Source organism: Mytilus galloprovincialis, chromosome 12, assembly GCF_965363235.1.
Source record: "Mytilus galloprovincialis chromosome 12, xbMytGall1.hap1.1, whole genome shotgun sequence".
NCBI classification, from domain to species: Eukaryota; Metazoa; Mollusca; class Bivalvia; order Mytilida; family Mytilidae; genus Mytilus; species Mytilus galloprovincialis.
Window position 1 is genome coordinate 15,563,629 of NC_134849.1, and position 26,569 is coordinate 15,590,197.

Here is a 26,569-nt window from a genome sequence, read left to right on the forward strand (position 1 = left end):
CAGTAATCCTTGCTTTTTATGATGAAGTAAAAAACGGAATGATTTTTTTTTACAGAAGTATTGAAAAAAAAACAAATAACTCTTTGTAAGTATATCGATTACAAAAGAATTTTAAACGTACCTTTACAGAATTCATTTAATATATAATCCGTTTTTAATTCCGATTTCCCGAAAACCTGTGTTACGAATAATCAAAAATGATAATGTATGAAATTGTATGGCTTTAATAAATAAAAAGTTGAGTGCAGATTATTATTTCTACAAAATAAATGTTTGAAAACTCAATAAATTAACACCAATGAGCAGTGACAGAGTCAACGAAAAATCTCTTAAAACAACCACAGTATTGTTCAAAGTTATGGGTGATTGTTTATGTGCAAGTCGATATAGACTTCAGTCAAGCTATACAAATATGTTGACATCAATCATAAAAAAAGAGTTTCCGCGAATGAAGCTGCAACATGATATTCCTAGTCATCTGATTGAGCCTACCTTTCCATTGGATTCGTGTTGTTCAGTTTTAAGTTGTCCGAGCCTTTTTTTATAGAGCCATACATCTGTTTTTGGCAAAACACAGAGGTTATTCTATCCGAGTGCATGAATGCCAATTGCCAGATTTATAAGGGAATTTGTGGCTATAAATTTTTTAAGTGATTTGCAGGTTTTACTATTAACAAATATAATGTAAACGAAACACGTGAAAATAGAAAATATAACTTGTTGTCTTTCCTTCACCAATACTTGAATATCTTGCAAATACACTCGATGTGCGCAAACGACTTGACAGTTTGAAGTTGTGTCCACAAAAATTAGATAGTATTTACATTTGCTAAGTTGATTTGTCGTATACGTCACTAAACATTTCGTTGTCACGATTTTTATATGACATATATGAATAATTTCCTTCAACCACTGAAAAAGACGTGTCATATAATTCGTTTCCATCATTGCTATTTCCTGTCACATAAGATGCGCTGTCGTATGTAGGGCCTTCTTCACTTCGATATGCACCATGACTATGGTACACATTTTCTTTCGGACATATTCTTCTATTTTGTTTATTATGTAAAATATCATATTCTCCATCGGCTGCGTCAGTATATATTTCGTTTATATTTTCCGGTTTATCCAAGTAGTTAGCAACAGAATATCCTGATGCGCACGATTCACAGAGGTCATTTAACTTTTTATTTCTTTTTATAGTTGAATCTTGGTTTATTGTCTTTGAAGAGTGCAATTGACTTGTTTCTCTATTCTCATGTTTATCTGATTCTTTAAATATTCCCTTTGATCTGAAGGTAAAACAAAAATTAAAGCATTAAATAACATTTAAAATTAAATACATTTCCAAAATAAGAGTGAGAAGAAATAACAAATGTTTATATCAATTAAAAACAAAAAGGTCGTTCAACATCAATTATATAAGGTATTGGTATGAAGCTTAAAGTAACTAGTGGCGCCCAATAATAGGTATCTGCATCCTGATTGACAAAATATATGTGTTCTTAAATAATTCTGTCTAAAATAAGATAGGTGATTTCTCTCCTTCCGGTTTAGAAAATGTCCCTTTCACTGACATGATAGCTTTCTTTTAACACAGATTCCATAATATATGAGTTTTAAATGTTTTGACAAAAACAAAAAAGATAATCTGCAACTTCAGGTGTTACAAATGACCCTTCTTGTGTCATATGATGAATACACTGACTACAAGTAATATATGGTTTCTAGATGCTTTGGCTTTAATGTCGGGGATAATTAACTGCTTCTGTTTTATCAATGGTTACATCCAGTATCAAATGATAGGTTAATATATGCCTAACAAAATTAAATATGGTTTAAATGTACTTTTAAGTAAGAAAAAAGATAAATTATCTATGTCCGGTTAATCCATGTCACTCCTTTATTTTGTAGTTACCATTTTTTAAGGTCATATGCCAGCAACAATATTGCAATAGACCCTATGACTTCAAAATTGAAGAATAAATCATTTAACAGTATATTAAAATATTTCAGGAAACTAACTCATATGAGATGTCATTGTTGATATATCTTATTTCCTGCAAAGGAGAGGCACACACAAGATAAACAGTGAATGGGTAAATAACGCTAACAAAGACTTTTTTGGCTTCACCAGGGTAAATTTAAACGTGCAAAAACTGTATGATACAAGATGCGAAATATTGCAAATCAAAATTTGGCGGACAAAAAAAAACCAAAAAAACAATTATAAACCACCTCTTTCCTGTGAAACATAATTAAATAAATAATTAATTATGTGATTGATTGATTGATCACGTTGATTGATTCATTGGATGACTTATAGACTAATAAAATGCAAAAATAAGGTCTCTCGGAACGAGCCAACAAAATGAGATCTTTTAACATATATTAAACACAGGATACCAAAACATGGGTTGGTTGGTGGAGTATTAAGTTGAATGGTTGGCTGAGTGATTGATAAAAAGTTTACATGGCATTTTCTCTAAGCGAGTCATTGTATTTAACGTTAGTATTTTAACCGAACGTGGTTGTATAAGTTTCTATCCAGCTCATCTTAACGGACCCGTCATCACATCTTCCCTCTTCGAACTTTCAGCATTTTCTATTAAAAATCAAATTTCATTTTTTTTCTATCTGTTGTGTATGTGCAGTTGTGTTTGTTGAATCACGTGTCGCTGGAATATATATGTTATTATTGATACCTGTTCTGGGTAGACTGTTTAACTGACACACGTGTATTGTTAAGGATAACACAATAACTATTGTATTTTTTATATAATTAATTTCGAATCATGAATATTTGTTTCGTACACATATTTACGGAAGCACATATTTGTATCTGTATGCATGTTCAGACATTTGATAGTAGGATTTGACTACCATTTACGACGAAACGATTACTATGTCATCGAATTTTAGTTTCTCAATCTATGTCAGATGATAAAGTGAACCGCAAGTGTATCATTTATGCTAACGGGAGAAAACCTTATAATATGCATTATCTGACTTATATACCGTCAAACACATATTATTTTTTATAAAAATTTGCAAAATTTAGTATACTGTTTAACCGACAACACTCAAGTGGGATATTCCTTTCTAATGCGTTCAGGTTTTAATGCGCCCTACGGCTCATTTAGAATATGAAATAAAACTCACTAATGAATCTATATATATAAACCTTTTAAAAAATAATATCCATACACAATAAAAATATTACTGTAACTGCATGAAGTACAGCTACTAAACCACTCAACGTTCCCTCTTACACGGAACGAACACGGAACGAACACGCGAATGGAATGAAATGAGAACGAACGAGTTAAATCAGTCAGAATCGTGTAACTCCACTCATTTCGTTTATTAAAGTCAACTCGTGTTTTTCCGCTCAAAGTCGTGTGTGAACGAAACGAACGAAACGATCAATATATTCCGTGTAAACAAACATTGTTTCGTTCAGAAACGATACTATTTCACCTGATTGGTTGTTTGGCGATGATGCTAGTTTTCAAATTTCCAAATGAAACGAATAAATATACCAAAGTTAATCGGTATAGTGTACTACTCATTGTTTATTTATGAATATAATTCATTACAGTACTTCGATATTGCTATTTAAAATAAAAATGATAGCTCTGAAATGAATAGATAGATAGTAAAATAAAAAAATAAAAATTTAAATTATGAAAGGCAAACAAGATCAATTTAAATATCAAAATACCTTCTCTTCTTAAAAAAATAGGATGGAAACATTCTTTATTTTATTATTCATATTTATTATTAAAGTTGCCATTTTTTTCTACTTATTTTCATATAAGTTAGTGAGATGTACATCGTAAAAGACGTAAACATTTAAGGAGTATCTTAGAAACATAATTTAGTGGCAGTCGCTATCCCTGGTTAAAATAAATAGAATATATTATATTATGCTTTCAAAACAGGTGTGTGTGTCAATCTTTTTCGTTATCCACGTCAAATTACTTTTTTTTGCATAGTTTTCTTTATTAAAGAAATGAACGACCCTATTCGTGTTTGTAAATTATTTTAAAACTAACGCCCATTAAGTTTTTCCAAAAAATAGATAAAAAATATTCTTATTTCGTTTCACGGAGGGAAAACATTTTTTTCGATGACTTTTGTGTAATCATTTCCCGTCTTTTACATTAGCGTATGATCCGTATATTTATCGTTTTTCAAAATAAACTAGTACTTTCAAAGTCAGTCAATTTATCTGTAAGTGCATGCATAGTCCGCTATCATATGCATGTACAGTGTATTTGTTTTTATTTTTTATTCAAGTGCAAACACTAGCTAGTAATGATTGGTTGTTCGTTTGTTGAAGTCCAGTGGCACATATATCATGAATGTTAAGGACAAATTACGCTAACAAATATACTTACATAATGTAGCAAGAATATTCAGTGAAGAAAATAATCATTTATTATATTGTGTTTTCTGTTTACCTAAATGACTCAACACAATTAAACGGTTGATTTAATTAGAAAATATATCTAACGCACATAAAAAAAGACGTTTATAAAATACAGAAAATTAACTAGCAATAAGAGAAGGGAATCATTCTAAAAGTTATTGAAAAAGAAATAAAACTGCCTTGAATATCTAAAAAAAATATATATATAATTATATAGGCAAATATTGGAAATGTCTTGAAAAGTAGAATAAAGACCAAATATTAAAAACAGTATATTGTTAAGAAATATTTAAAACATATTTGTTTTTATGTTAAATGTGAGTAAGTGACCATTGGCTTGGAAATAGAAATATGTTAAAATAAACTTTTTGAACTTTTACATTTATAATATCACTCTTTATTTTTGCCTTTTTTTTATGCGTTCTTCGAAGATTGCAAATACAAAGCTTTGATCGGAATCTCGCTAATTGATAACAGTTTCCAGAATAACTTCATACATGTAACACCTTTTTATTACTCGTCCATACATGTTGATTTTTAGCACCCGTCTATCACACCTTCACTCTTTGAAGTTTCACATCTGGGTTGAAAAATAACAAGTCGTTATCTATTTCACAATCGGGAACTTTTCTGTTGTTTGAACAGTCAAAATAAAATCGTGATAATGTAACGTTTTAATCACGTTTATCATCGCTGATTTACGATTTTGTTTAGTAATAAATCAGAAAATTGCTAATTGTCGTACATTGTACACTTGTTTCAGATAGATTTAATCGTTGGCAAAATTGTTATACATGTAGCGAACTTATTAATTAAATGTTTATTTATAATTTCCGGATTAAGCTTGATGTCCGAGGTCACTGAACTAGTACATATTTTTGTTTAGAGCCAAACTTAAGCACGTCTCCGGGTGATTTTCTCTATGTGTTGAAGACCCATTGGTGGCTTTCGGCTGTTTTCGACTCTTTAGTCGGGTTGTTGTCTCTTTGACACATTCCTCATTTCCATTCTCAATTTTACGTCATGTTAAGTTGGAAATCCAGGATAGTTCAAGGATAGTCTTATTAAATACAAGTATCTATGATGAAATTAGGAAATATTCATGGGCGGATCCAGCATTTTTTTAAAAAGTGGGTTCCAACTCAGGATAAATTGAAGTTCCAATCATATTACCACATTCAAAGGCATTGATCGTAAAAAAAAAAGTTGGTCCTAACCCCGTAACCCCTACTGAATAAAAATTGAACGACACCGTTATACTTACGACACACAGGTACTTATTCAAAATTGATATTAAAACATATAACTTCCAAAAAATACTTATAATAGCAACAAATTAGCATAATTATATTCTTTTTATTTTATAATGTATGATAGCTTTGTGAATTGATTTTTAGCTTATTTTGTTACGTTTTCTTAACGTACAGTGGCAAGTATTTCACTTATATTCCGGACGAAAAAGTAGTTATAACGAAATAATACAATACTAAAATGTGTTCATCAAAATAGAAGAAGAATTTTGACAGCTACTAAACAATAAAGAAATATTTTGAGGGCATACATTTTGAGAGAATAATATTTGCCTACGATAAGAAAAAAAAATCCTTTACTGTAACGTAGTATATAAAGAAGGACAAAATACATTGAAAGAGGGTACAGTCCGTGTAACGTAAAAGTTAACAATACGAACGATGCCCGAACCATGTACGGACGATGCCCGAACGATGTACGTACGCTTCCCGAACGATGTACGAATGCAAACGAAACGCTGACCGAACGTTGTACGGACGCTGAACGAATGATGTACGAACGAAACCATGTACCATAAACCATACCATAAACGATAACATAAGCGCCCTTCTATCGTACAACGTATGATTTTGCGTACATCGTTTCATTTAGCGTATACCGTATCGTTTAGCGTACATCGTTTCGTTTAGCGTATATCGTATCGTGTAAGCGTACATCGTTTCTTGGCGTGCATAGTTTAGCGTACATGTTTTTTTAAATATAAAACAAAAATTGTGTTCTGTTTAATCTCTTGATATAGGTGATAATCATGATAATATGTGTAAAATTTAGATTGGATACATGTTTTAGTTTTTAATTTATAATTTAATAGATAATAATTTAATCTGACTCGATCTTGATCTAACATTATTTACATAAAAAGTTTGAAAAATAAACACTGAAATAAATTTGTTAAGTATTTTTATGTATTCTCTTTTTTAGCATGTATTTTAAAATCGACTGAATAGCAGTTTTATCTATATGTCGATGTTAAACCATATGTTTTTAGATTAAAGATATTTTTATTCATTTTAAAATCAGACGAGAAAAAAAACAATTATTCGAAAAATTTCAAATAAAAACAATTTCTCATATGTGCCTCATCAACTCTAAACATAAATCCCTACCAATGTACAAACGATTGTGTATTATTTATCCTATAAGTGCACTTGACTTTAAATAATCATCAACATTTGTCCGGCAAAAAAACTAGACCACTCCCTCCATTCTTTAATTTTCTTATACCATTTTCCTCTGATCTTTATTTTACCCGTTATACACTATTCTAAATTTTTATTTTTTTTCTTTATTTTCCTGTATCTATATCTCTTTTATTCGGAGCAACCCACCCTAAATATACATATGATATACACGGTCTATAGGTGATCTCTTGTGCCGTGATACACATGTTTGCTTAACACAGGATGTACTTGTATATATTTATTTATTGAATGCTTCTCTTTGTAACTTCATTGGGGTGTAAAAGCGTTGACCGAAGTACATTTTGTATGAAGCGCGGAAGCGCTTCATTCTAAAAAATTGCGCACGGTCAACGCTTATACAACCCTATGAAGTTACAAAAAGAAGCATTCAATACTTATAAATACATTTTTTAGCTAGGATCATGAAAACACGATTTCTACCAAGTTTTTATTTACCTCTGCACTATATTGTGGGACCTCGTGTCATCATGAATGGTAGATTTTATTGTGTAATGAAATTGATTAAGGAATAAGGCAATATTGCAGTGTAGCCAATCAGAATAACGTATTATAATGAAACATACATCTAATTTTATTATATTATCATTGTAAATGTCCTTCTAATGATACATCTAATAGTTGTCACTGGACATTAAACAGCTAACTATAAATTCATCCGTTATGTTCTTAGTTTTGCTATAATGTGAAAATCATACAACATGATGATACAATAATTATTGCAGATTTGCACTAGGGAAATAATTGTTAACAAAACCACTCAGTCACATCCCTACGGCAAAAATTGAAGTCTAGTCTTTTCACATTAATATACGTTATTTCCATCTATTTCAATCTATTCTAAATAATTTTAAATAATTTTAAATCAAACGATCATTTTTCTTATTTGCCATAAAAAAACAACAATTATTTTCATTTCTTATTTTAAACAGATCGATTGTTTTTCGATGATCGGTGCCTGTGAGCATTTATAAAACCGTGTTTGCCAGAAAGAAAGCTACATAGTAGTTATCAAAAGGTACCAGGATTATAATTTAGTACGCCAGACACCGTACGAAAGTCGTTATTTTACATAAACTATCAGTATTTTTTTTCTTTAACCAGAACGAAATACGAAACCACTTCTCGCAATTCGCTTTGGAGTTATTGTGCTTGTCTTTGGACAAAATATAGCCTTGTTTCAAAAACAAAACGTATAAGAGTAATATATAAAACTGAACTAGAGTGAAGAGTTGGGAAGTAGGAATTCCGAATTTTAATTCCTGTATTGACCTCATACAAAGGCTATATTTGTTATATTATTAATTTCAGACCATTATGTATATTTGTATCAAAATCGTCATTTGATTTTGTTTGAATTTTATACATCATATTGTCTCCTTGACAATAACAACATATTAGTTGCAAGTTTTTCTATACCATTACATCATATTTGAATCGTAACGGTGCACTGGAATTGTCTTATCACTTTGAAAATTGCCGTTGGAAAATACTGCCAAGATCTGTTACAGAATAAGGTTGTCAAAGTTGAGAAAAACGCTTGGTACTTTTATATACTTTGTGGAAAGATAGAAAAACACTATAATTTTCGTCAGAACTCAAAGATTCTTCGATATGTCCCATTGTCCTCTGAATATTTTTAAAGATGATTAATTAAAAATGTGTATACCAAACATTTAAAATTTTACTCTGCGTTTATAAATAGCATTGAAAGTACAACAGCTCAAAAACGATAATCATTGATAAAATTAATGTAAATGAGCCACTCTTTCTCAAGTTGAGATGGAATATGTTCGTTATTTGATTTAACGAGTTTAACAATCGAAACCCCGGAATTTTCGTCTTATGACAAGCACGAAAAATGGCGAAACTGAACTTCCAACAGCGGACAATGATTTCTAATTATACAATGTTCTTTCAATGAATGTTTTAAATGCAATGTAGAACTTAGCAATTAAGACATTTCTTATCCCTTTTGATATATATATATATATATATATATATATATATATATATATATATATATATATATATATATATATATATATACATGAAGTCACATGCACGAAGAAGTTTGTCTGACGTGTGAAAATTGAAAAGAAAAAAAGGCATGACAGAAGTTAAGAGAAAAAAGGCAGTATGGCCATCTTGCCAAAAAGAAAAGTCATGATGAACTTATGAAAAACACGTCAGGATACATTAATAACTAAGAAAGGCAGGACAGAATAGAGTGTAAAATAAAAAAAAACCAGGACTACATTTACATTGAGATTACATTGAAAGAAAAATGCAGGACAATATTTTTCATCCTGGCCACAACTCCCACACCCCTACCCTGTAAAAATTTAATGGTATCTCCCTAGTGTTGATTTCGACAACGATCTTTAATTGTAACCGCAGAGAAATAGTCAGTTGTAAGTCGGTGTGACTCTATCCACCACCAACACATAACCACAAGCTGAGTGAGGAGACTTTCTTGCTATTAGACCTCTAGAACTATTTCCGACCTTGTCTTCTTATTTTTTAAATTACGTCATTGACGATCTGATCACTACAACGTTTTAACAAAATATTCGTTTCCGTGAAAACTAAGATTTGTTTAACTTTCAAATTTCATCGTGGTCTCTTCTCAGGATATAGCGGCTATCATTATGTTGGCTTTACAGCTGATTTCCTAATGCATGTAAAGCGAGACTTTGGTTAGCTTGATTGCTTAGTTTGTATCATTTATAATTGTTATTTGGATAATTTCCAATCATATTGTTTGAAGATCTCAATGTTATTTACAAAGCTTGAATTCATGTTTATACAAACAGAGCAAGCAAGCCTACCAAAGTTTTACTCTACAAGCATTAGGAAATTAGCTGTAAAGTCGACACGATAACAGGTTAATGTATTCAAGTGAATTTAAGATTTGTTGCATTCTAAAGTACAATGGTTAAATCAATCTTTACTTTGATGTGCCACATGGGCATCCCTATAAAATAAGACAGTCCATGCGTGACCCATGGCATTAGATATTATGCATGTCAGTGGATATTTTCTTTGTAAAGCTAGCACTAATAACCTATATTATTTACGTGTCTGAAATATTTTGAAAAGTGAAACTAAACTGTTGAACAGACCATTCATGAACGTCGTTTGTGTAAATTCTGGATTTACACGTATGAAAAACTCTTCACTTTTCGGGATTCGAGGAAAACAAATTTAGCAAACACTGTTGAGGAACACAAATAAAAAAGTAATTCTGTATCATAAATTTAATTTGTTGATATTTGCAACTCTTAAAATCAGCTGATAATTTTTTATTCATCATGTTGAATAACCTAACAAATGGGGATACATGTAAACACGACTTCCCAAATTTAATCTAAAATTCAACTACGTTACCCAACACTTTTAATATTGAAACAGTACAAGATATAAATATATTTTTTTTTATCAAATTCGAATACTGGGAGTTATCTGAAGTCTGTTCATAGGATCTCATTTTTAATATAGGCGTGGAAATCCATCACTTTAATCCAATCAACTGTGCTTAATAATAAAGATTGACGTGCAATTGTGTCGGTGTAAAGTTAGATAAATATATTTATATTTCTGAACGTACATATGTCAGGGTTTAGGCTATTTCATTCGATAGAAGTATATGAAAAAAAAGGATTTTCTGATATTCTATCTTTAACTGAAAAAATGGCATTAAATCGTAGAGGCAGTCCCACTTTATGTGAAGAATAGAACATATTGAGCTTTTTTTTGGATTTTCTTTGTCCACTAGCAAATGTCTGCCTGTACCACTGATTATATATATAACTTCCGGACTAGCAAACACAGGCAACCCAGTTACTAATCTTCCTGCTTCCAACTGAACGACATGTTCCAGATTGTTGGAATCTTGTTTAGTACAGTCATTCCATAACTCACGTGCATATTACCATGCCAAGAAATCCTAGCTAAAAATTCCGGTGGACCTCCTACGGCACCCATTAGTAGATACAGATTTAATTTCATTCAACAAATTAATTTATGACCTTTATGTACGTCTCGCTAAGAACACGACCATATACCAAATGGTCAATATTAATCATCCATGTAATTTGCTCTATGGGATATTTGCAGAATTTCAACGGAGGCAATTTCTTGGCATGATAATTGATCTTATAAGTGTATGCGAATAAGATAATTCCTAGTCAATACATATTTCAATTTTTTTAGAAATTTAATCTTGTGCTTGCACACTTTAAAACGTTTTCTATATTGTATAGACTTTACCATTGGAATCAAAAGTAATACTTAAATGTTTATGACAGGAGACAATTGGTCCGTGTAACACTTATCAATTCAAAGTTTTAAAAAGTTTTGAAATTTTGGATTTTTGAAATTTTGATCAAAGTTTTAAAATATCAAAATTTCAAATTGTGTCAAAGATTTGAAATTTTGAAATTTTAACCAAATTATTAAAATATTAAAATTCTGAATATTGTTTTTAAATTTGATAGTTTAGGATTTTGATCAAACTTCTAAAATATTAAACCTTGCGTGCAATTTTGATTATTTCACTTTTTTAAAGTTTGATTTTTTAAATATTTGATTAAAATATCAAAAATAGAAAAGGGGCAACAAGAGGGGTAAAAAGCGAAACGAAATAAAAGCGGAACGAAACGAAACAATATGAATTGAAAACATACTGATACTTAAAAGTTAATGTATGAAATAAAACCACAGACAGACAGTTGTAAGCGGTGAAAAAATGGATGACAAAATAAATATTTCTCAAAAGAAGAGAATTCATTTCAAAACAAGACGTACGGATCTGATATTGCCCATTTTACCTGCTGGTTTTTCTAGCATCCATATTTTAGGAGAAACAGAAGTAACAGTAAAAACTGAACAACTCGCAGTAGGTCAAATAGTATGTTTAAGTTGAGCATGTATATATATTTTCTACTGAACTCTTTAAAAGCAATAGAAAGGCTCAATACACGGTGTATTATCTCTTTTGATTTCATTTTTTTTTCTGTTTTGCTCTACAACTTCTTACTTTCTGAAATCTTGTTTGCTAAAGAATATATCATTTAATCTGTAACAGTTCTTTGTAAGTTGTTGGCCCTTAATATTCAGCTTTGAGCGTTCCCTAAGAAGGTCGATGCAGAAAAGCGCTCCGGTCGTAACTTTTAACGTTATGTTTTCATTTTTATCGGTTGTATGACGATCATAATAATATTGCCTTGTATCAATGATTTTAGTTAATATTTTTATTTTTTTTTGGTACGGTAGGAAAACTGAATGCATGGTGTCCCAATTAAGGTTGTGCTAGTCTACAATGTGGGAGGTTTTTGATATATTTATATCTTATTTACGTTGAAATTAAGAGTACTAAGACCAAATATTAGTAGATTGGAGCCGAGATACTGTTACAAGGTATCTACATAAACTCATCAGAGATGGATACCGGGATATAAATTTTGCCGGTTTTTTTGCGCCAGACGCGCGTTTCGTTTACAAAATACCTATCAGTGACGCTCGATTCAAATCAAGTTAAAAAGGCAAATAAAGTCAAATAAAACTAAAAAGGCCAAATAAATTACACGTTTATATCAAACTTATAGCTCTGGTTTTGTAAAAGTTGAAACCATTCATATCATATTTAAACGTATACCATAAACATTATTTTCAGCATTCATATGTATGTAATAGTTGCCGCTGTACTACATTAAGCGCCCATCTATCTATTTGTAGGTGTCGGCATTTTGACAATTGAAAATTCTTTTCAAATTAAAGTTTATATCAGCGATATACTTAATAAAATTGTTAGCGCTTCGACAAAACAACAACACCCTACTTTTAAAGTTGAATGGTTGCTCCCTTCTAGACAACGTTTGGACTGGTTATCATATACGTACATGTAGCTCCATTATGGATCCTAGATCAACCACTGTTTTTAAATAGTAAATAAAAGGAAAGGGATTTTTTTGTATAAAGGGATATTATTGTTCCGTATTTGCGTTTTGTTATTTGAACATTTTTAAGTTATCGTGCGACAATCGACTTTTAGCAAACTAAAAGAACACAGGTACATCCAGCCAATATGGGGCGTGTAAAGAGAAGCCACGGTGTCAGCTGCATGATGGAGTTTTCCATATTTGGCCATACACCATTGCTCTCGAAAAACCAGTACAATGTAAAACGCTGAATTTTAAGTAAAGAATTCAACTACGGAACGTTGAAAACTGAAATTTGAAAGTCAAGAAAAATAAGAACCGAAAAAAATTGAGGAGGTGTTTGGCCAAAGTGAAGTTAAAACATATCAAAATCCATCTATAAGGGCTACTTTGTCCGAGGGAGTTAAATCCTAAGTTTCTTCGTAATTTGTACGTAAACAACCTATTTTAAATTATCGAAATTTTTTTGCCAGTGACGCATATTTCATGTATGTTCCGAAACAATTTTGCAATAAATACAACAGGGAGAGAGTGTGCATAATGAAGACATAACCTTTCAATCAGTTTCATGAATTGAGGTCTGGAGCTGGCGGATGGCAGTAACTGTTAGCTTTGTATATAGTAGTCCTTTGTTAATTTATTATCATTGTCATTTTGATAAGTTTCGATTGTCTCCTATTCTGACACAGGACTTGTATATCTTTCAAAGTGCGTTTTTACTGTTCGAATTACTGTGTGTTTTTTATTCTTTATTGGCTAGAGGTATAGAGGAGGGTTGTGATATCACGAAACATGTTTAACCCCGTCGAATTTGTGCGCCTGTCCCAATTCAGGAGCCTCTGTCCTTTTAAGTCTTGTAACTGTATGCTTTTAATTTTAGTTCATTGTTATATTTCGAAGTTTAGTATGACGTCTATAATCACTGAACCAGTACACTTTTTTGTCTAGGGGCCAGCTGAAGCGTTCATTACGACGCTATACATTAAGTATTCCGTCCGTGTTATTTCTTGGAACTGAAATAATCATAAAAGGCAATTTATTATCGTCATGCAATAGATAAAAAAGAAAACAAAACGTTTAAAGTTGCATGCGACCGATGCGCTTTTTTTGGATCTACCTTCACCAGGAACGTCAAAAAGGCGAATAATACTATTTGGTTTACTGCGAGTTAGTTAGTTTTCACTGTTACTTCTAAATGTTGGGCACTGGGAACACCAAATAGCTCTGAATTATTTATCTCAAACGCTAACTTTATATGAGAGATTTAAATCAACTTATTTAATTCAGGTTTAAATAGGTTTAACAAATTTTTTTTGATAGATGCACAACCTTAAAATTTCAGGATACTGTTATCCCATGTGATGTCTAATATGTTTTATATATAAAAAAGGCTTCTTCTTTCCATAATTTATTTTGTAATTAAAAATGATTTGATATATTTCGTGATATTTATTTATAACTAAGAATGATTGTTAGCAGAGCCGTGTTTACATCAGTGTTTACAGGTACCCCTCTTTTCGCCCCTTTTACTATTTTTGATATTTTAATCAAAAATTTAAAAAGTCAAACTTTCAAAAAGTGAAATAATCAAAATTGCACGTTAGGTTTAATATTTTAAAAGTTTGATCAAATTCCTAAACTATCAAATTTATAAACGATATTTAGAATTTTAATATTTTAATAATTTGGTTAAAATTTCAAAATTTTAAAACTTTTACACAATTTGAAATTTTTATATTTTAAAACTTTGATCAAAATTCCAAAAATTTAAATTTTCAAAACTTTTTAAAACTTTGAATTGATAAGTGTTACACGGACCACAATTCTACCGGTGTGTAGAAATACCGCAAATGACTTCTTAGTGCACTAAGAAGAAAGCTTTTGCACTAAGGACATTAAAACGATATTTTGAGACCCCAAAGAACATGGATATAAAAGGATATGAGTATATAACTCATATTTATAAAGTTTGGTATCAAAAGATATTGTAATTTTGAAGTAAAATGCTTTTTAATCGGCGCGTGCCACTCGGCAATCATCATGTTCAATAAACCTTATCCAATAAACAATTGTCTTGCCACCCACCAATCATCATGTTCAATCAACCTTATCCAATAAAAAATTGTCTTTCGATCGTTACTTATTGATTAATTTATGGTTGTTGTTGAATGCACCTAACGGTTTAGCATGGTATAATTTCAAGTTGATGAAAGAAAAATTAAAAATTGAATTTTGTGTTTACTTTGCCTTTGTTGAAATTTGTTTTTAAGGAAACTGAATATGTAAGCTTCTTTTTTTTTTTTAAAGAGGCCAATTTTGAGATACAAATTGAGAAAAAAAAATGCTTCTGAGCTTTCATTTCCTATACATACTTTCATTATACCTTGAAAGACATATGAAAGTATGTGGCGTCCGTAGGGTTCTTCAAAACCCGATTACAAAAGTATTATAGACATTTTAAAACTTCAAGCGGTAAATACTATTTTATGTTTTAAAAAGAGAATATAAATCATAAGTGTCTTCTATGAACGATAAATTTATTACTGAATAAAAAAAAAATCATCGTTATTTTAACAATTGAAGATGAATATCATTTTCATTTATAATGTAATAAGCATAGTGATGTAAGAAATATAATGCACAATGTGGGAGAACTTAATAATTTAGTTAACTTAATCATATGACTCTAGAGCCCGTTCTGCCATGATTAATAATTTAAGAGACGCTTAAGAACTGGACAACTGTGGAAATAAATGATTTTAAGATTTGGAAATAAATGAAAGTGGTGTATGAATATATGAATATATACAACAAAAATAAGCGAAAGGAGATGTGGTATGGTTTTCCACAAAAGTTAAAATGAAGTAGATGGAAATAAATAAGTCATATTTACACTCTAAAAATGTGTTTGGGCCTAAACATCAAGCTATACATATTTTTACTTGTAATGCATTTGTAAATAAGTTCTTATCCTCAATATGTTCCTCTCCTAAATACGTGAAGGAAAGTGTTTAAATTTAAACATGTTTAACCCTATATGTATTTAACCTGACAACATGTTAAAGATAAACATGTTTTGGTGCTGCCTCTAATTGTCAACAGAAATGATACATTCTCAGTAAATCACATCAGAAATTAGATTAGACTAAAACCTCATTAAAACTGAATATATTTGTTTTTGTAGAACATGAGTTTAGTCTCCCTTAAAACATAATAAATCATCATATAGAGACCAAGGCAGCAAAGATAGTCAAAATAATCTTTTTGCATTTGCCAGTATTCTATCCTTTTAAAATCCTTGCTATGAGGTTTGGTTGACATCAGAAAAATGAATGAAATATTGGCCACTGGACCTTAAGCAACCAAATATCATCCTCACCTTTCCGTGAAGAGTTCACAATTATTTGTCTTTTTAAAATTAAAAGGATAAAAAAAATATATGAGTTGAAAATACGCCATTACATTAGAAGTAAAAAAAATATAACAGACAGAAATACAGAATAAACAACTGATTGAGGCACGTGTCGAGAAAACCTTAAATAACTAACTAATAAAAAAAGATATAATTATGAAACTTTTACAAAGTCTATTTCTTGATGCCATGTCCCTTGTGACAGTTGTATCATTCCATCAGGTCCTTAATGCACATTTTGGTTCTTAGTGCACTAAGGAGGTCCTTTGCGGTATTTCTACGGACCCCAATTCTACTACTTGATTTTGAAGTTTTTATTTTAATATCATCTGGAGAAGAATTACAGGAGAATAGCATAGTAATTGTCTTGTTCCGATTAAAATCAATAAACCAATCCTTAGACCATGCTAAAATTTGTTCTAAATCGCTATTTAAAACATTCGCTATTGTGTTAGGACTAGTTCTTGAATAAGAAAGGGATGTTTCATCAGCACACAATCGAGTTAGACTTATAAATGACCAGCTATGTCATATACATGAATAAGGAATAGTAGGGAACCTAATACAGAGCCTTGTGGAACTCCTGCATTAGTATTCTCAAAAGGCAAATATGAAACAGAAACGCATTTTGTATATTTGAAATATAACTAATTAAGTGATTAGATACAATTTCTTTTCAAATACGTTGCCCACTGCTGAAAATAATGAGATTGGTCTAAAATTGAGAAATCAGTAATTTGTCCCTGGTTTTGAAAATAAACATGCTCAAAGTCAACTCTCTTTAAAGAAGTTTTGAAAATAAAATGGCTAAATGCATGTTTTTTTTTACATCAAGCACAAATAAATTTACATGTTACATTATGACATCAAAATATCTTAAATTCCGCAGTCAGAGATACCATGTATATTCGCCTGAATATACCATATCGAGAATTTTACGTTCATACTTGTCACGTAATAAGATATTTGCCCAGGTAAAAAGATCCAGCAGGTGGTGTATATTCTAAAGTGTTTATCGCCTTCCATTATACATGCTGACGATGACATTTAGCTTTAGGGCCATTTTGTTTTCGCAAAGAAAAACAAAAATTAAACAGTTTTATATATATAATATTCTGTTGAAAAATCATTTTTAAAATTAAAGGTAATTAAACAGATAAGCATAACGTCTTCGCAATTTCTTGTTCAGATCCATGGACACAGATGTCAGAATGAATAAGAAAACACTAAACTCTTAAACAATATATTGTTAAATGGACACCAAACACATTTTGAAAGAATAGTGTACTGATAGATTTTCTTGTGTATTTTCTATGTTCTGAAAACTTCAACATCCCATCAACAATACTTAGATTAAAGTCCTAAGTTTTATAAAGTAAATATATTTTTTTTAAATATCATTTGCAAGGCTGCATGTACATTGAACTATGATATTCGTTTTCATATATTTCTTTTCCGCCATGCATAAGTTTAATCTTTACTTTGACTTAATTCTCATGATATAATTTTTTTATGTATAATTTGTTTCAGAGATCGATTTATAAACGTTATGCTTAAAATAATTAACCTAACAGAGCGATAGCACAGACAGATGTAGTAGTCTCAGCCGAAAACAATACGTAATATTGATAATATAAGCAAGTGTGACAAACCAATCACAAATTTGTTGCTTTGGATTATTCATGGTTGACTAGTTCTATATTAACCAGTGACACGTGTCCTAATTTTTAAGAAAAGGGACAGAAAAAGTATTTAACAAAAATAACCGGTTTTTCAAAACTATATTTTCAAAATGCACTGCATAATTTAAACAGTTTTAAAGTGTTTCATTTTATTTTATGTTTGTGTCAATGTTCATGACTTACGAGTATTATATTTCTTGTGAAATTGATAGATGAGCGTTTTTTTTACAACTACCGAACAAAGGAATATATCGTAAACGTCAATTAATGGACAAGCAACCCAACGGGAAAAATAAAATTTAAGAGGCATCTTCATGTACATGTATAACTAGTTTGGAGTTAGAGAAAGCATTCAATGCCATATGATTCTATTCAGATTTGTGCGTTTTTCGATTTACGAATAAGTCAATAAGATAAAAAAAGTACTTGAAGCCAAACAAAAAAGGTACATGAAATAACATAATAACATGAGTTTACATATACATATTTACCTAGTAGCATTTAATAAAAAAACATTTGAACCTATTATTACCATTTTTTTTTTCAATTGTAATTTTATGTTTATGTATATTTAATGTTACCCGATATGGAGTTCTTCTAAAAATAAAAATCATTTGAATGGGTATTTCTGGTGTATATACATGTATCACACGTGCTATCTACATGCACAATATACGGAAATGACACGGCAGGGTATTGTAAAGTTACTGACGGAAGATTAATGTCAGGTGTATATCCCCGGACGAAGAATTTACTGGTGTGTCAAAACGTTTAAGTGTAATTTGTCATATTGTAAAGGTTTGAATCGCGCTCATCTCTTCTTTTTTTATAATATGAATTGCGCCAATGAATGGAATTTGACACATTCCCCATTTTCATTCTCTATTTTATTAATTGTGTTATAAAAACCTCGAAACGATTAACTTATTTACACCTTCATGTAACATTAGAATACTGATTTCAACTGTTAAATAACTTTATAATTACTAAAATTACTAAAATTTGAAATCATGTACTTTAAGAAAGTCTCCTTCTGTATGCCATGTTTTTTGTGTCAATTCTATCATTCCATTAGGTCCTTAATGCACTATTGTGTTCTAAGTGCATGCCCTAAGGAGGCACTTTGCGGTATTTCTTCTTGTACCTTTAAATACCGGAAAGGACCTCCTCGGTGCACTAAGAACAAACATTTGAAAACAAGTCTATAATATTTTAGCAATTAAAGGATTGTTTTATTGGCGCAAATGAATGCTGCAGTTTTTACAATAAAGTGATGCAAAAAAAGAATGGGCGTAATTAAGTTGTGGCGCAAATTAATTCTTTTTTTTAGCGAAACTGGATATCGACCTTCAAAACATTGTGTGTACACAAACGAAACAGTATTCATCTTTTACACAATCTAGCCGGAGAATAAAAGTTTTTGCAATTTGTGTAGGATTTCAATTTTAGAATGTAATGAACAAGTAAGAAGCTCGTTAGAAACCTTAAGCGAATTGGAAAATGAACTATACACGATGAAAGGGAAAAGTTTGGTGCGTCGATAGAAAATTTCATAGATGCATGTGATAATTGTAAAATTTCAAGTCTTTGAATAACATCCATTTGTAGAACTGATTATTTCGATCCTTCAAATATGTGTAAAATAATAATAAAAAAATATATTATTTAGTCTCTTTCATGTAAATACTGTAGATTTGTATTTGATCATCGATTGCAAACATAACGCCCAGTGACAAATATTTCATGTATTCGTACAAAGAACAAATCAACTTCTTTTAGAATACAATTGATTGGTTATTTAAGGTAAATGATTTGCGACAGAATAAGTGAAACTTGGCCAGAAGCTTACCTCTATGATAAAGAAATATAAATAAGATAAGTTATTTTTTAATTATGTATTTTACTTATACATGGACTTAAGCATTTTTAACAGTAAATAAAACCCAGTTTTAACACCGACACCAGGAATCACAAGCGACGCTGGTTCCATAAATATCTTCAACGAATTTTTATATATCCCTGGCAGTTTTCGGTAGACTCTGACATTGAGGAGAACAAATACCATGGATGTGTTGTCTTTTTTTCTAATACATTTAGATATAAAACGTTTACTTCATATAAAACCTCATTTATATAACATTATATATAATTTATTGTGTCAAGGAAATATTTGGATCAGAGAAATATTTGGCGGAGGAGAGAGAGAGACATATAGACTTATATCGCGGTATTTGGTCACTTGTTGTTCATGTCAAAATGTGATGGGAGGAAACGTTTCCCCTTCGTTTTATATATATTCCATAATGATATTAGTTAGAGATTTAATCCAATCCAAATTAATAATTGTTTTTGTTTTTTTTTTTTTATCTCGCATCTTTTTATATTAAATCATTTTAACTCAAAACTATAATAATTGAAATAACTTTCTGAAATAAAACCCTAACATACTTGTATATCAGACGCTTAACAAAACGATATACCATACGATTGATGAAACGCTAAACGATATTACATACCATACGATAAACGAAACGCTAAACGCTAAACGATACCATAAACCATACGACAAATAAAACGATTAACGATACCATGAAGCATACGTTATACAAAACCCTCAACGGGGACATTTACCATACGATGAACGAACGATGAACGAACGCTGACCGAACGTTGTACGGACGCTATACGAATGATGTACGAACGATGACCGAACTCTATACGAACGATTACCGAACGCTGTACGTACGATTCCCGAACGATTAAAGTGTTAACTTTTACGTTACAGGGACTGTACACTCCTACATCCTTATATTCTTGCATTATTATACAATGTTGTAACTTTTAAAGGATTAAATTAAAAGCAGGAGGTATCGTTTTTTTTTTTTTTTTTTTTTTTTTTTTTTTGGCATAAACAAATATTGCAGTGTGTTTCGTTTTGCTCCCCTCGGTGAAATTATAATATTTGCACGCCCTCACCTAGATCTAGATCTGAAGTTAGTTGTTATGTTAAAATAAACAATAATTTACCTTAAGCGATGTATTATTGTTGACCATTCGAGATTCTTTTTTTTCAACCCGTCTTCAGCTGAATTTGTGATTTTAATATTACTATGCGGGACGCAAGGGATTTCAAATCGAAAATAAATGCAAAAAAAAAAAAAGAAGTTTTGTGTCTTTCAAAACACGACCAAAATACAGAATTAAACGCAGGATAAAGACAATAACTGTTTAGTGTCATTAAATGTTAAGCTGTATTTGTACTCGGCTCGAAACAGGAGTATTAGCTCGCTAAAGCTCGCATTACACCGGTGTCTTAGCCTCGTACACATACAGCTGATATTTAAAGACACTAAACAGTTATTGTCTATATGTTTCCTATGTTTTAAGAATTGATGCATACGGGTTAATAATTTTATTTTCCTCAAAAACAGTTTTGTAAAAAAAAAATCAATGGTGTGCATTTAACCAAAAACTGAATAATTCGCGTCTGAAACAGAAATTAAAACAAAGCTATCAAATCAAATTGGTATTATGGGTAATATGAGAACACAACGGGTGCCACATGTGGAACAGGATATGCTTTCCCTTCCGGAACACTTGAGATCACCCAAGTTTTCGGCGCATATCTAATCTAAAAATCCGAGCTATTAAATCACGCGATAATTCCCGAAAGTTCACTTAATTGTTGAGGATTACGATTGATAAGCAGTGACCATGCAGACATGGACACACACTCTCCCGATTAAGTGTTTAAGTTCACATGAACAAGCAATATGAGAATCATTTAAATAAAAGAAATAAAAACTATATTGACAAGACAACGTTATTTACAATGACACATTAAACGATTTTAAAACGGACTACGGCTGTGTTTTAGGTTGAAGTAACTTATTTACGATCTCAAATGCTCCTGGCTTTAATTGTACCATTACAGCTAATTTCCTAATGCTTGTAGAGTAAAACTGCAGTTGGCTTGCTTGCTTTGTTTGTATTAACGTTAGTTTACGCACTATTATAAAGATCGACTTTTGCAAACAATATAGACAGGCATTATTAAAACAAGTATATGTTATATTAAAATTTGATTGAAAGTTATCCCAATTCCAATTGTCAATATACAAACAAAGCAATCAAACTTACCAAAGTCTTACCCTGCATGAATAAAGAAATGAGCTGTAATTGTCACGAAGAAGTACTTGTATTCACGCTAAGGTTGTCCACTTTGCGGGAATAATAAATCAGATTCTCAATTCGTTTACATAATATAATACTATTAAGTCATAAATTAAGAAGTCAATTAACACCTAAGGCATGTGGACTACTCAGCGTTTTACTTTTTACTTGTACAATCTTACTATCCATGGAGATGCAAATTTATACCCTTTTCTACTTACAGTTACTGTAACTAGGCGACCAGTTGATTAGTTAATAGATAATGAACTATGAATAATGGATGTACTTCAGCGTGGTTCAATTCTTGTACACAACTATTTCCTGCATTTTGTGTTGTCGATAATTCCCTTTCATCAATATCAGGCCTTGGACCGAATAATTTATTAGTTCCTACTAGTATATTATATTATAATTAAAAGTTCGGTTATATGATACTAAACCTAACTGAAGGCACGGAATCCCTTCGCATATAAGAAAAAAACATTTAAGAAAAACTGCGAATTGATACAGGAACAGAAATGAAATTAAATGTATCTCTGATGTTTAGGTTGTTTTTTCTTTTTAACAAAATATTTCTGTTTTCGCGAAAAATGAAATTGACACTCATCGATGTAGCGCAGTAAGCAAAAGAAAGCAATCGACAGATTGATGCTTTCTTTAACCATTTCATTCATAAACACAACTGTTATAAAGTCTTTACAGCAACAGGATTACTTATTTCCTGGTTTGAATTGTTTCGTTTCGGGACCTTCTTAGAGCTTACTATTTGCCAAATATTTGCCATACCAAATTGGTATGGATTTTCTATAGGTTACTTATGGTTGCTTTCATCTGTCATCTACCCTGGTTAATAGTTGTCTAGTTTGCAATCATACCAAATATTTTTTTTTATTTAAAATTTATGTTATTCTCTGTATAAACCATCAAGCTATTCATTCTGAGTATATAAAATTAACGAATATTAATTATATGTCACTTTGATGTACCCTTGTAATTATCGCGGGATTGAAACTCAAACTTGCATAGGATTTTGAGACGGTGACCTTTAATAATTCACATCTATACAAACTGGACCCCTGTTGTGTTCACCTCGAAGTGCAAAGCTACGTGTATAGATGGAACGGCGGACCAGTTTAACATCTATAAGTCATTTTGTCTCTGGTGGATATTTGTTTCTTGCGAAACATAGCTTTTTATTCTTTTTCTCGTTCTTAATACGCTATAACTATTTGTTATCATAAGTTCCGAACACTGACCAGTCGATAAAATGCAACTGTACTATTTGTCTAAGGTTTTACACGAATTTGCGACGAAGCATATTGTATAACATTCATTGAATATTCTTTTCTTAGTATAATTGAGATTTTTTTTTATCCCGGTTTAATGTTAATATTTCTTATAAAATGTGATACATATGAATTAACGAAAATTCATCACTCTAACTACATTTTTGGGACTTTGCACTTTACAATAAATATGACTTTTTGTCCTTACTGACACTAAAACACAATTTTGTAGATGATTTGTTGTAAAATTTCACATTACTTTAAGTCATGAGTACAATTGATTAGAAAAGGAAAATTCTATGTCGTGCATAAACGGAATAGAACACGGAAAAAAATATTCTTTATACAACATGTATATATCTGGACAAATTTCTTTGTTTCAAAAGAGTTTTGATTCAATATTTGAAGGTACTTTCTTATTGCAAATTTTAAGACAAAGCTGAAATATCTACACTATATTATGTATGGTTTTCTAAAATGCTCTCATCGGCAACGTTTAGGGCTGAATTTCTTTAGTTTATGGAAATTTGTAAAAAGATCACAAGTTTTTAGAAATATCATCATAATCTATAATTTAACCCCCCCCCCCAACAAAAAGCCATTGATGATGATGATCGAAGTTTTCAAAGACCGTGACTGGCTATACAGCCCTTAGATATATATAGGAAGATGTGGTGTGAGTGCCAATGAGACAACTCTCCATCCAAATAACAATTTAAAAAAAGTAAACCATTGTAGGTCAAAGTACGGCCTTCAACACGGAGCCTTGGTTCACACCGAACAACAAGGTATAAAGGGCCTCAAAAGTACTAGTGTCAAACTTACATACATGCATCTATAAGTATGCTATGCTTATTCAAATTAATTTTAAACGTCAAAGTACGTGACTGTTTTTGTTAACGGTTTCACTAACTGAAAAAGCAACTGTCAATGAATAAATCGACAACTTGTAATGTTGTTTTTTTTTGCACAACACATATATAAAAAAAGAAGCTGTGGTATGATTGCAATGCTATAACTCTCCACAAGAGATCAAATGACACAGAAATTTTAACAAATTTATATACATGTATAAAGGTCACCGTACGGCCTTCGACTGTGAGAAAAGCCCATACCGCATTGTCAGCTCCCTGTGATTATTTTCTTGTGATTTTTATTCTTGTGGCTTTTTTTCCGGTGATTTATTTTCTAGGAACTTTGTGACCTTTTTCCCGGGACTTTTTTCCTGTGCCTTTTTTTTCGTTTATCATTCTCTTAATCAAGTTATAACTACACTGTTATTGTCAGATTAGCTGAAAGCGTAAACATTTCAAATAAAGGAAATAAAAATACTGAATTATATTTCTGAACAAATTTTAAACACCAAAAAAAAATCAAGATCAATGTAAATATATAAATATCTTTATTAGTCTCATTTGCTAAATATAACAAAAATAAAAGTTCCATTTATTGATTGGCAGTAGAATAATTATCTGTTAAACAACTAAGCTAAGTGTGAAATGTCTGACACGTTTTCAAAAGATGTCCTGCAGAGTACGCCCGCTGGTTATTTGGATTGATTAAAAAATGTATGAAATCCTCGAAAACGTTGTCACCACTTTAATTAATACACATCTGTTGCAATGAAATGTCTTTTTAGCTTTACAAAAATATGTTATTGTCAATAGTCCACTAAACTTAAACACAAGGCTGCATATACATGTTTCATATGCATGATATTTCATTGTATTTATGATATGCAAATAAAAAAAATATTTTCCTATAATACTAAGATTACAGTAGCTGTATTAAAAAAAATATAAATCTAGCTTGTTAAATCAAATTTAATGAAACACAGACTTACTGAAATATTGTCCCTATGTTTTAAGCAATCGTAGATACATTTTATTCAGCATTTACTTTTAATCATTTAAAATAGAAAGAAGACTATTTACAAACTACCGTACTACAATTTTCTACATTCGTTTTATTGTAAATTAGTTACATGTAGATATTTGCAACTCGGTATATCCAGTAAGCCATGTGTAGAGTACACTTTAATATAGGGATATTCTTAAACATCCTTTTTACAAAAAATAAATAATGAACCTTTAATCTCAGCATGAAAGTAAAATATAATATATCCATGTCTCAACAAGTTTTTAATGACTATACTGCGAACAAAAAAGTTTTAACAAAATTTCACATCATTTAATTAAAAAAGACGGTCTATTCAGACCTGATCCAGTGACCATCATGTGGTGATTGTCGGTTTTTTTTAATAAAGAAAAATACATGTGATGATGTGATGATGTGATTATAAAATACGAAATTTATCTGTGAAACGAACCCAATTACCTTTCGTTTTAGAATGATATAATCGTTCACACACGCTGTAAACGTTCTAAAACGAAATGATTAGCTTCACAATTTACCGAACAACACGCTTGTTATCATGCTATGTCGTGTATAAACGGAATGGAACACGGAATGGAACACGGAATGGAATGAACGAAATGAATGGAATGAATGACACGTAAACGGAATGAACGAAACACGCAAACGGAACGAATGAAAAACGGAGCGAAAACGGAAAAACGGGAAACTTGAGTGGTTCAGTAGCTGTAAGACACAAATGTATTGTTACCATCCGATAACGGTGCATGACACATACAATACACATTGTTAGTAATTTGTTGTACCACTTAGTTTATTGAAAAGGGGGAGGGGTATGTTTTTTTTCTATTTGTAATGTCATTTCTATCCCGGAAAAGTGGTTATTTTTTTACAATTTTAATTGAATCGAATGAAAATTCAGAAAGATTGTATATTGAAAAGCAATACATTTTATTAACAGATAATCAGGATATAATTATATACCCACCGCACCCGATCCTTTTCTGAGTTACGTTATTCAATAGAATATAAGATTATCTTATTAGTTGATCTTTTGATAGAGTTAAAGGTATACATAAATTTAAAAAAGTTAAGAACTGACACGAAGACGAATATAAATACATGTAGGTCACAGTATGATTTCCTTTTCAGCGTTGATCGTCCTAAACTTGCATGAAATATTTGCCCCTTTAAGCAAGCAACCAAAAATCAATCAACTTATTCAGTGTGACTCAATAAGATTTTCAAAATCTA

General features: G+C 30.8%; 1 protein-coding gene across 1 annotated transcript in view; it reads right to left on the bottom strand.

Annotated features, from left to right (window-relative positions):
- Positions 1-299: 299 nt before the first annotated feature.
- Positions 300-26,569, bottom strand: part of LOC143054688 (uncharacterized) — a 43,288-nt gene continuing 17,018 nt past the window's right edge. Inside the window, exon 10 of the mRNA XM_076227708.1 lies at positions 300-1,292. Within this exon, the coding sequence (XP_076083823.1) occupies positions 830-1,292 (463 nt within the window). The 3' untranslated portion in view covers positions 300-829. The remainder of the gene's footprint in view (positions 1,293-26,569) is intronic.